The following is a 13,328-nucleotide window of genomic DNA, read 5'->3' as shown; positions in this document are numbered from 1 at the left end:
TATCTAGTGCTGCTATAACAGAAATACCACAAGTGGATGGCTTTAACAAACAGAAATTTATTTTTCACAGTTTAGGAGACTAGAAGTCCAAATTCAGGGTGTCAGCTCTAGGGGAAGCCTTTCTCTCTCTGTGGGCTCTGGAGGAAGGTCCTTGTCTCTTTTTAGCTTCTGTTCTATCTTCCCCCATCTCTTCTTTCATATCTCAAAAGACACACCCAACACTAATACTGCCTCGTTAACATGACAAAGAAAACCCATTCCCAAATGGGATTACAACCACAGGTATAGGGGTTACGATTTACAACACATTTTGGGGGAACACAATTCAATCCATAACAATAGCATACTATACACATTGTTCAGCACCCTGCTTTTTTCACTTAACAATATATCTCAGGAATGATTCAATATCAGCACATACAAGTCTGGCTCATTTTTTAAAAACTGAGTTTTAGTCTTCTTCTTTGACTGTTCATGATTTTTATCAAGCACAATTGATAACAGGGAAAAAAATCTTTAAAAAATTTAATTATGACAGATTTTATAACAAAACCACAAACTTCAAATTTATTTAAAATTCAGTGAGTTAAAAAGCATTGCTAGCATATTTTTCAAAGCAAATGATAAGGGACAAAACACGTTGAAAAGCCTTGAAATAATAATATCTTGATGGACCACACCACAGTCCTCATACAGTGGATTTTGGTTGTTGTTGCTATTGTTTCTTCCAATAACTAAAACCCCTTAAACAGGCGTGACAACTGAGCAATTTTATAACAAGGATTTAATATTCCCCTTTAGCCTGTAAAAGGGATTCCTTTACTTTTCCAGCGTAAGGATGCTCTTCTAAAAATAATAGTAATAATTATGGTCCCCCACATGATAGCATTTAGTGTACTATGTGCTGATTGTAAAATATATAAAGACAAGTTTCTGTTAATTCAGTAACATTTTGTTCATCTGTTTCTTTTAAGTATATTTGAAAAACATCATCACATGACATTTGGTCTACAGAAGGTGCTTGGGAAACATCTGGTTTCAAAGATCCAAGAAAATAACTCTACGCCACCAGCCCCCCTCCCCAGAAGTACTGAGCCAAGTGTTTAGGACCCACTGGTTTATAAAGCAGTGCCTCAACTACTGCCTGACTCCTTACTCTCTGGTCTCTGGCTTCGCTCGGCTACATAATGTTAGAATTGAGGGAAGTTTTATAATTTATCCAGCAAACAAAATTTAATGTTTGAAATCTGTAAAACAGGCTACTCTGGTTGAATGGGAATTTAAGGGTCCAGAACCCAGACCACCTGACCACTTTTTATTTCCCCAGGTGGCCCCAAGGCACCTGCAGAAAGAAGAGAAATCTCCTCAGAACAGTTTGAAATCCATGCATGGATCTAAAACACCTGAGGGAGCCAAGTCCCACAGAAGTCAATAAAAATCCTCTACATAATAACCACCCTTACAACAAACACCTAGGAGCCCTGGTGGTGCAGTGGTCAAGCACTTGGCTGCTAACCAAAAGGTTAGCGGTTGGAACCTACCCAGCAGCTCTGTTAGAGAAAGACCTGGCTATCTGTTCCCATAAGGACTACAGCTTAGAAAACCCCTATGGGGCACTTCTACTCTGTCACATGAGGTCGCTTTGAGTCAAAATCGACTTGATGGTACCCAACAACAACAAGGAACACCTACTATTTGACAGCCCTGTCACTATCTCCCACAAGAACCACTGCAGCTAGGGTTATACAAATGGATCCTGAGGCTCCTTCCTAGAGGTTGTGATTCTTTAAGTTTGAGGTGAGGTGTTTAAGCTGCCCCTTAAACACCCAAAGTGATGCTCAAGTTCAGGCAAGCAAACAGCACGCAGCACCTAATCTAGTTGTTACATCTCCCCCACCCCCAAAATCTACTCCATACACAAGTTCTGATCATGTTTCCTTTGTAATGCCTCTTCCTTCTTGTCCCACAAACCCAATCCTGAAATATCTTCTGCAATATTTAAAATCTAAACTGCTGCAACAAGCTTGAAAACTGGCCGGAGCCTCCACTCTCTCGCCCATCAAACTGGACCAACTCTCCAGAAACACTACCTTAATTGGATCTATGGTTTCTTGCCTACCACAATTTTCTGTTCGGTTATTTTTGTTTTATTAACATTTATTTTATCATGATATCCTTTGTTCAAAAGAAGTTCAACTAGAAAATCTACTATATAAAGCAATTTGTTGTAAAAGCAGAACTATTCTGGATTTATGGTGATAAATGAGAGGTCCTAAGCCCAATCTGGGCAACATCCATGCCGCCCCCTCGCCCCCTCCATGACCCTGAGGAGTCCCATAGTGCAGTTTTTAAAGCTTCTGGCTTACTAAGATAAAGCTTAAATCAAAATGTTTGATATTCAAGACATTTATGATCTTTCTGTTCTTATTTCCCACTAATCACCCAAAGTTCCCTTTTGCTGTACCCACATTCATATTTATTTTCTCTCCACCCTCACGGACCCCAATGCTCCTCCAAAGACCTTTCCACATCTGGGATTCTGTGCCCCCTCCCCCTTCTTACTTTATGAAATAAACACAACCCCAGTACAATAACTTTACCTTGGTAAATCCTGTCTCTACACAAGCTTAAATTCCAACTCTCCCTTGCCTCTAAAATCTCACTTACTGTGAGATTTAACTGGTAGGCAATCAACTCCCACCATCTTTTGTAGCAATTAAATTTTCCTGAGTGGGTTTTGTCATTCAGTGAGAACTAAGCCTGCTAACTACTGTTTCCACCTAGCACCGAGCTTTACACATAGTAGGCACTCATTAAATATTTATTAATTTATTTAGATTTGAAATAAGAGGACTTTTTCCCAAGAGGAAAAATTTTACTTTCCTTTCAGATACTCTAAAGGACGTCTTTATCAGGACTACCAAAACAATGCATGCCTTTCTCTAAAAATACTCAAATTGGGTTTAATGGGACACTCATTTCATTGCCTTTCACTTGTATTTTCCCGATATTTTATATCCCCTCCCTCTAGCCAATTCAAAGCTTAACTTGGACAAGTCAGTGGAGACTGATCACATTTACTTTCCATTTTGACCTGAACTGACCTACTTACCCTTATTTAAACAGAAGGATGGGAATTCATCGTCCACCTTTGTTTACCATCTGAGGTCAAACCTGAATCTCGTTTCTACATAAATCTACCTCGAGGTGAGAATGAAACTGTGTGACAGGTGAGCAAAGGGGTTGGGGAGTAAACAGGACTTCTCTGACACATGAGGAAAGTTACAGAATCCTAACAGTCACTTAAAAAGAACACTTTCACAGGAAAGGATTACTAAGTCAGTCTGATAAACACCACAGTTCCAGTCCCAATATCATCTGCTGTTCTTCCCAGCTGTGTTTGCTCATCACTGTGTACATAACATACGCATTGATTCAGAAAATAAACCAGCAGTCTTTCATGACCTGTCTTATAGCTCACATCTTCTATATCTTGAGGTTAAGGAAAAGGGTATAGTCCTTATAGATTCAACCAAACAGATAAACCAACTTCCTAAGAATTTGCGTTGAAAGCACAACCTGCACCATGCACACGGAGTCCACTGGGGGGTGGCTTCCCAACGTGATATTCTGCTTGTCAAATCGAACCTGCATTTGAAATGCTTTCTGCAATGCTGTGTGCTATTTCCTGGGCACCACGACTCTGTGTCAGCACCCTCAGGTACCATTATCTATCTACATTTCTAACATCATTATACCATGCCCTCCTGGGGCCCTGCTGATGCAGTGGTTAAGAGCTGGGCTGCTAACCAAAAGGTCAGCAGTTCGAATCCACCAGCCACGCCGCTCCTTGGAAACCCTATGGGGCAGTTCTACTTTGTCCTATAGGGTCCCTATGAGTTGGAATCGACTCAACATCAAAGGATTTTTGGTCTGTTCTCCTACCTGAGTGTCACTAGGTGCATTCTCCCCGAAGTCCAGGGGAAGGGACTTCCCAAATACACTTTATAATAGCATCTCCCAGCTAGTACTCTCTCCTGTTGTTGTTATTGTTAAATGCCGTCAAGTCAATTCCGACTCGTGGAGACCGTATGCACAACAGAACAAAACACTGCCCAGTCCTGTGCCATCCTGACAATTGTTGCTATGTTTGAGCCCATTATTGGAGCCACTGCACAACAGAACAAAACACTGCCCAGTCCTGTGTCATCCTGACAATTGTTACTATGTTTGAGCCCATTATTGGAGCCACTGTGTCAATTCATCCCATTTAGGGTCTTCCTCTTTTTCTCTGACCCTCTACTTTGCCAAGCATGATGTCCTTTTCCAGGGACTGGTCTCTCCTGATAACATGTGCAAAGTATGTGAGACGAAGTCTCGCCATCCTCGCTTCTAAGGAGCATTCTAGCTGTACTTCTTCCAAGACAGATTTATTTGTTCTTTTGACATTTCATGGTGTATTCAATACTCTTCCCCAATGCCATAATTCAAAGGCATCAATTCTTCTTCGGTCTTCCTTATTCACTGCCCAGCTTTTGAATGTATATGAGGCAACTGAAAATACCATGGCTTGGGTCAGGTGTGTCTTAGTCCTCACGGTGATATCTTTGCTTTTTAATGCTTTAAGAAGGTCTTTTGCAGCAGATTTGCCCAATGCAATGCAGCTTTTGATTTCTTGATTGCTGCTTCCATGGGTGTTGACTGTGACTCACTCCTTCCTAGTTTTCTAATCACCTAATCTAATCTTATCACCTAGCTACATCTAGCTCATCACTGTTCTGACAATGTTTTGCTTCATATTATCTTTTTTTAATTCTTGTTGAATCTAAACACTTATTATGTATATCATTTGGATAATTTTTTATTGTAAAAACATAGATAGCATAACATTTGTCCATTTAACATCTTTCGTGTGTATAATTCAGTGACACCAATTACATCAACTATGTTGTGCAACCAGCACCTATATCTGTTGCCAAATTTTCAACAGAAATTCAATGCTTCCTAAACAATGGCTCCCCCTTTTCCGCTTCCTCCTACCCCTAGTAAGATCATATTATTAATGGCCACCTACCTCTTGAGCTTTTTTAAACTGTCATTACATCTCCTGGTAATATTTTCTCAAATATTTCTCTGATACAGTGTTCAGTCCAGTCAAGTCAGGTACCAACTATGATCTCACTACATACCCACTTTTAAAACATTCTCCGTTGTGGCAAATAACTTCATTTTGGCCTCTCACTGAACTTTGAATAACAAGATAAAAGTTTCTACAACCTATGAAATAACAGTGTTTTCTAATGTGGCCTCCATTTCTAACAACATAGGAAAACAACATGACTTCCAAGTTCTGCCAATCATAGGTCTTCTTAGCATAGAAGACCTGCCATCCTGGGTGCTGGGAAGTGCTCATCTTGATTAAACTATAGGAATGCAATAGCTCCTAAGATCCAAAGAAACCCAGGCCAAATTCATTATTAACTATTTCACCAATTAGGATCAAACTTATAATAATATCTATATTTTAATCTCCTACAGCTATTTTACAAAGAAAAGCACAAAATCAAAGAGTTATTGGTAATAATTGGATTTTTAAATGCTTTTAGAAGTAGCAGCAGATTGTTTCTTCAGACAATGCAGTTGGATAATTTTTCAGTCTTTCCTACCTAAGATCTGATCTTGGCCAAAAGATAATGTGCCCTTGTTCATTTAAATAGGCTGTAACTTAGCAGGTTCTTTCCAGCAATGGTTTAAAGAAGTCAATTTCCAAATTTCCCAAGTCACTTAGGTCCAGTCTTTGAGCTTCCATGGAGTGCTATGAACGCCTGGTAAGCAGAAACCATCATCCCCATGTTTTAGCCTCCAGCCCCTGCCTCCTGCCCCCAGGCACCGAAGCAACCATGAGCAAAAAAATATAAAAACTACTTTCCTTCAGCAACAACCAAAACCTTTACTTCATCCACACTACATAAAGGGATTCCTTCCTCCATTAGTTACCTCTAAAAAAAGCAGAGTAACAACTGAAATTTTAGACAATCGTCTAAAGTACAAGATGGCTACGGAAATTGGCTCCCTATTCCCAGTGCCACTTCTGTACAATGGAGAATAGTGAGAGGATAGCAATGTTCTACGGAGATTGTATAGTGACTAATAGCCCCCAAAAACTGTAACAGATTTTTCTTTCATTCTCCTAACCATGGGAAATTCCCTAAACCTTACCCTCCTTCCCATATTCACATATGTATCATATTCATATATCTATCATAAATATTAAAGTTAGGAAGCCCTAAAGATCATCAAGTCTGCCTTCATATTACTCCTAATTCACCTGAGGGCTGGAATGTTCCCCAGGCCACCAAGCAAGTCAGTGACTGAACCGGAAAGGGAACCCCAGTTTGCCTATTAGTCAGGTGACTGGACATATACCAGCTTCTTTTTATAATAGAGTATTTTGCATTACTCTAGCAACTACCGTTACAAAGTATTTCTTTCTAGTACAAAATGTTGCAGAATCCTTCTCTCCCTGAAGTTGGACTTAGCCCACTGGGAGGAGCTGAGATCGAGGTAGAGTGAGCAACTGGAATGGGGCACACATGCCTCAGGAGCTAAGAAGACCAGGCAGAAGACAGCTCCAGAGTGCAGGACGAGAACAAAAGCGACAGGCTGAATCCTCATGGCTGCAGTGCAGTGTTGTTGTTGTGTGCTGTTGTGCAGTGCAGGAGGAGGTATTCTGATGAGGGAACAGAATTTAGTAATGGAGAATCCTAGATTAGGAAATATCTAGAGATATAAACTGGGACACGTTTGGGAGTCTCCAAGATATTGGTCAGCTAATAGCTGACTCTGATTCCGAGGTGGGAACCAAGGGGGTGAGTAAAAGGAAAGAGTGGATACATAGATCCTGACTGCTGAGCAGAAATCCAGCCAGGTATTCAAAATAAGGCCCAAATTAGTAGAATTCAGGAACAAAATAGGTCATTAATTTTGGTAATACAAGGATAATTCAGTTTTCTAAACTGGGGCAAAAGGTCAAGCTAGAAGAGCAACTATGGCCAAAGTCTTCACATAAAGGGATGGAGCTCTTCGAAGCGAAGAAAGTGAAAAGCTGGTTAATCACTACTTACAATAAATGATTAAAATGTCTGTAAAAGGTTAATGCCAGGCTCACAGTCCAAAAAACCCACTGCCATAGGGTCAATTCCAACTCATAGCGACCCAATAGGACAAAGTAGAACAGCCCCAAAGGGTTTCCAAGGAGCAGCTGGTGGATTTGAACTGCCATCCTTTTGGTTAGCAGCTGAATGCTTAACCACTGCACCACCAGGGCTCCAGGCTCATAGTAGGTATCTAATATATGTCAGTTCCTCTTCTATCTCCCAAAACCAACAACTATGTGGCAGCAGATAAAAGCCCAGAGCACACTCTAATGTGGTCTAGGCTCAGTATTAATGGATGAATAAATACAGTCATCCACATTCCCCAAGGCACTTTGAGATAGTAAAATTATTTGGAGACACAATCGCAAAACAACATTTGCCCTCTGCATTGGTCTTCTGTAGGACTATATTCTAAAGATCCTAGTCACTTAAACACTGTTTTGCCTTAGAGACCTTGACCAATATGAAACCTACAAAATCAAATGCCCTATTTCTTCGTAAGTTACATTTTACAGGTAATCACAATTAGAACTATCAAAACAGGTGCATTTTAAGCCGATCTCTCATTCACTGGAAATGTTAATGGTTTTAGGTAGCATTGATGGTTTTAAACTTTTTTCAAACAAGAGGGTTCTATGCCTTAAACATCAACATGGGACATTAATTTATCAGTGGCTCTGAAGTAAGAGCATGGATATCACTTCATAAAGTATGAACACTCTGAAAGAGTCCCAGGAAGCTCTCCTCTGTAGATGCCATGTAAGGTACTATGGTTTCAATACTGAATCCGGCTTTAGCACAACAACAATTCATTAGAAGATCACATACCAAGATGATGGAATTATGTCTGTAAATGAACTTTCTTAACACTGAAATGTGATTCACCATCATTTCCTGAGAGTGGCAAGGTAGCTGGTGCTGTACACGGGAATATACCCACATGATTGCCTAGGTCTCTGAACAATACACCAGCGGGACATGTCACAACTGGGCTTCGAATTAGAAATTACATTCCTTAAAAGCATTATTCTTTGGTTGGTTACATACATGTAGTTACAAGTACACACGCTTAATATTGTTCTTCAAACTAGTTCTTCTTTTGATTTGGCGTTTCAGAAGAAACACTGCATTTGTTAATACTGAACAAGCTAATGTGTCACAATATCTGTCTTCCCCTTTTATTCATTCCTGAGATGTACTGGGTTTATCTGTGAAGTGTGTCTGGCAACTCAAGTGTGAAGCCACAGGCTATATAACCTCTAATTGATCCTAAGCGGTGATCACGTCTCACCCTGGACAAATTACTATAGCCACAAGTCAATCCAACTGCAACTGTGGAATGAGTCAATATTGAACCTTATCCAAATTTCGACAGTCTTCCTTCTACCTTAATTCTCTATGCCCATATTTTAAATGGAGAGCATTACCATTCACTTTCTTATTATAACGATGAAGTATATATTTATTATGATTATTGAACAAGCGTTAGAGTTAATATTGGGTAATTTTGAAGGAACACGTTCTTCCTAGAAATATCACTAGTAAAATGCATCTATTTTTTCTCTAACGTGGTGCTTTCCCTCCCTGTCCATACAACTTATTTGGTTAGCAGTACTATAGAAGCTGAAGCTTTTGTATGCAGGCACTCAAGCATAATTTAATCATTTTATTTAAGCATGAAAAAAAGTATTCTGAAAGCTCTGTTAGGTAAAATATCCCTAATTAGTTTAAACTTACATTTGCAGGTATTTTAAAGGTGAAATAAATCACAGAATGTTCAGTATGCAATGGAATAGTGCTAACTTCGTAACAACAGTCGGTAGTAAGTTAAATATTGTAGTATTAGAAAATGTAAGGAGTAACTATCTCACTTTAAATATACTTAAGCAGGCTATCTTAAAATGAATTTTGTTTTGTGCAAACCCTTTTTATATTACCAGGATTTTCACCTATGGAAACCTCTTTTACAGTCAAACAAGATCAGGTCCTAATTGCATAATACCGTTTATCTGCTGAGGATAAAAGTGCCAACAAATGAAAATGCACATTAGGCAAGAGATTGTCAGAATAGAAAATTGTTTTCTTTTTTTTTCTTTTTTTGTTTTTTTGTTTTTAAATAACCCACTCACATTAACAAAAGATTGCAGTAGCTTCCAAATTATAGGGTGTTATTTTTAGTGGAAGTAGTTCAATATTCATACTGGAGCAGATGTAGCATTTTAACAAAACAGCTCTTCAAATCCTGCACAAATTGAAAACAGGAAAACTGATTGCATTTTCTCTTATCACTTTTCTTTTCTGAATTGACACTTTTGGCCTTCTGAAAGTTTACACATGGCTTTCATCTCAACAGCACCTGCTGATCAAATAGAAACCTAACATTTTCATGAAAATGGTATAAAGGACTAGTTTTGTTCTAAACACTGTAAAGGGCATCAGTTGCCTACTTGATGGCAACAACTGCTGCGTATAAGGCATATTCATAATATTTTCATATTTTCATAAAACTTTTTAAAAATATGTTAAGTCCTTTCTGGATTTTTCCATATTCAGTTTTTGTATGGTTCAAATTGCTTTGATTCAATGTCTGCCTAATACTTTGTTTTATTATGCAAAGACTACATAAAATGTGAAAGAGTACCATACACAGTGAAGATAACAAATAGTATTTTCTCTGCCTCTGCTTGAAATACATCTATATTTTCTATAAATGTTTCTATGTATGCACATGGACGTAACATGTATGCATCCCATTTTTTGGTCTATAAATTCAGGCCCTACTTTTGAAGCAACTTTACATATTCTTTTATCAGATATTGATTTAGCAGGTGCTTGGATGTTTGAGTGCCTCAGTCTTGAGAAGAACAGATGTCACCCAAGCACAAGCTAGTAAACATCTCAATGATGTGACCCACCCCTCACTGTAAACATCTTCTGGGAAGGTAAAGGTAAATCCTGAAAATGGGTATTCTTGTATGTAAAATATGCAAGACTGCCAGCTAGACTGCTTCTCAAATTTTTAAATAAAAGCGTTCCCCACATATTTCGCTGTAACACCCAATCCTGGGTAAAATTAAAGGTGTTCCTAAGACATGCTATCTGTCAGTTGCTTAGCCACAAGAGCCCTACCCCTTCTGAAGGATTCCAGGCTGTCTGTTCCCATTCTGCCCAGGTGATAAGGTAACCTGAAGGCAGAAATGACATACGTAATATATGTGCCACTCTGGCCAGTTGGTCTGTGAATTTCAGTGTTTCATCATGCTCACTGAGGCAACAGCAAACCTGAAATGTCAATATGTTCAGTCAATGGAAGTAAAATAATGGGACTCTATTGTCTTACCCAATCGATCCGCCGCTGTCAACAAGGAAACATGCCCCCCTGGCTTTAAACAAATTTTAATTAGGCTTTTAGTTACTGAATCATAGCTATCTATCTATGAAAACACTTAGCTTGACAATGTGTAGAAGGCAAAACAATCATTTTTTCCCACTTTATTCCTTTTAAGAACCTCTAAAGTTGATACTACAATTCTTTTAAATGCACTCAGGAGTCAATAAAACATTTAAAAAAAAAAAACTCCAAGCACAAAAATTTCATGGTTCAGATCCAATATACAGATCTAACAGACCTGGACTGATTACTTTTTTTCTAGACAGAGTTGAAATCATCCTATAAAATCAACCAATTCCATGTTAAAAGTAGGTTTCGTTTGCTTTTTGCACCAATTCAAACACCACTAGCATCAATTCATCACCCATTCAAAATAAGTTACTCGATGCAAAACCAAACATTGATTACTGATTTCAAAAGCCTCTACCTTCTTGGCTCAGTTTCTCAATCCTAAACGTAACAGGGTAAAAGAAACTCTTGTTAAAAAAAGGTAGGTGTGCAGAGCTGAGAAGGACAGGGGGTAGGGGCGAAGAAGGAAATAAGACATTAAGTCCTTCAAATTGCACCTAAGTTCTATGGCCCTTTCTCCCACCAGAAGGCAGACAGTCTCACCTTAAAATAAAAATGAACTCATCAAGTTGTTAAGCAGCCTTTTCTTTCCCTTCTTCATCTAAGGGCTTGAGCGTCCAGTCAGTAAATAATCTATTGTTCCCCTTTATCAAGTCTTTTTAAACCTATTCAGACTGGCAAAACTAAACCCAATTAAAGATAAGGCCCTCCGGTAATCTCACCTCTAGGAGTCCTGTCTGGATAGCAGAGGTGATGGGAGATAGCGTCAAGGCCAGGACTGATGCCTCTTCCTCACCCCGCACAACAAAAGGCAGATTTTCTCTTTCTCCCTCTGCTAATCTTTAAATGTAAATTCTCTCCGCCAGCTAAAAGGAGCGACAGATAACAGGTTACATCTTCACTTCTCCTGGTCTTATCGACTTCTGAATCATTTGGAAAGGGAGAGAGGGAAAGAGAAAAGCAGCCTCCCCAGGCTCCCCCCTCCTCCTTCCACTCCTCCTTCCTCCCAGCCTGCTCGCCTGCCTCCCCTCCCCTGTTCACGGAGATTACCTTCTGGCAAAGGAGCGCAGGAGAGGCGGCCGCAGCCGAGGCGGCACCCAGACCACAGCTTTGTATTCATTAAACACACATCGGAGCTTATCAGAAGTAAAAGCTTGTCAGGATGGCACATTGTGTGTGAGTGAGTGTGTGAGCGCAGGAGGGAGAGGAGAGGAGCCAACGTGCATCAGGGTGATTACAATATCAGCAGGGCCCAGATGGAGGCAGGAAAATAAACAGAGGGTGCGTGTGAGACAGAGCGGGAGAGAGAGGAAAAGTGGGAGAGAGAGAGGGAAGAGACACAGGCAGGAGGCAAGAAATGGAAAGGGATGGAGAGGGCGGGGGTTCAGGCCCCAAAATGGGGGTGCAAAGTGGGGCAAGTTACCCTAGGGCTGGTGGAGGACGAGAGCCAGGACTAGGGGTCCCCTCATCCCCAAATCTGCCCCCCACAGAAAAAAGGGGGAATCCAGACTAGCAGACTGTATTTCCCCACACCTGGGCCAGACTGCAAACACTCACGAGGTTCTCTCCAGATCAGAAGAGGATTAAGAGCTCCCTTTGGGCAGAGCATAACAATGAGACTTTCACCATCTCACCTCAATCCAAATAGCCACAATTTGCAAAATAAACCTAGTGAGTCCAGACAGACCTCTAATAGGAGTTCTAGTCCCTTTCTATGCTGACCCCAATACTCCTAAACCACACCCCACACACACATGTGGAAACAGACCGAGACAGGTAACAAATGCTTCCTTTACCTGGGCTTTAGCGTGTCCCAGCAGAAGACATGGGCAGCCAGCATCACTGTGAAAAGAAGGACTGCTTATGATTGGTAGCTACAGGTGACTCTTAGACACCTGCTCCACCTCCAGAAATTGTGTGGGGGAGGGGGCTCCTTGTGCAGACATCTGAGAGTCTTTTGGAGGTGGGAGTTTGAAATTGAGGCAGTCAATCTGAGCTTGAGCTGCCTCACAGCTCTTCACCCACCCAGAGCCTGAGAATCAATCAGAGAACAAGCAGAGGTGACTGCTCATCCGTCCATCATACCAGAGTCCACCCTTCCCACCAGAGGCAGGAGGGAGATACACCTGAGTAGTCCCTTGGGGTCCCCTTTTCACTTTTAAATGCACCCATCAGACAATGCAGACATCAGATCAGATCCTTAATGGAGTGCAGATAATGTAGCAAAGGAGGGTATTTTAATGGGGGAGGGGAAATATTCGGTTGTATTGTGTTTTCGGGCACTAAAGCTTGGTTAAGAAGCTCTTGCTGCAGGGTGAACAGTGAGTTCAGAACGGAGTAGCCAATAAACCACATAATTTTTCATGGCACACACTGGAGACCCAGCTGCTGTGAAACTTGGGGTTATAAAATAGTTTATGTATGGGGTGTTAATATAAAGGGACAAAATGGTTGGAGGGGAGGAGGGTAATTCTAATAAGCTGAGAAAAACAGAAAAGCAAGAGAACTAGCAGCCGCCTTTTAAGAAGCCCTTTAGTTAATCAGGAGAGGCTTTGTTTAATCAAGCACTCCCCTTCAAATCATCTTGCCAAAAAAAAAAAAAAAATGGTTTTATGCGTAGTGGACCACCCCCCAACCTCACGCTCCCACCGAAAGAAAAGAATTAAGGGAAAGTTGATAGGTAATGCCAAATGAAAAAAGCTGGGCATGGT

The 13,328-nt window shown here is 40.4% G+C and overlaps 1 protein-coding gene across 1 annotated transcript in view; it reads right to left on the bottom strand.

The window, feature by feature from the left end:
* RUNX1T1 (RUNX1 partner transcriptional co-repressor 1) overlaps positions 1–11,788 on the bottom strand; it is a 153,679-nt gene extending 141,891 nt beyond the window's left edge. Inside the window, 3 exon segments of the mRNA XM_023726085.1 lie at positions 11,668–11,692; positions 11,694–11,770; positions 11,773–11,788. Coding sequence (XP_023581853.1) covers positions 11,668–11,692; positions 11,694–11,770; positions 11,773–11,788 — 118 coding nt within the window.
* Positions 11,789–13,328: the final 1,540 nt, after the last annotated feature.

This window comes from Trichechus manatus, unplaced genomic scaffold, assembly GCF_000243295.1.
Source record: "Trichechus manatus latirostris isolate Lorelei unplaced genomic scaffold, TriManLat1.0 scaffold00009, whole genome shotgun sequence".
Lineage (NCBI taxonomy): Eukaryota > Metazoa > Chordata > Mammalia > Sirenia > Trichechidae > Trichechus > Trichechus manatus.
Note: the sequence above shows the minus strand (reverse complement) of the source record. Positions and strands in the feature narration are given on the sequence as shown.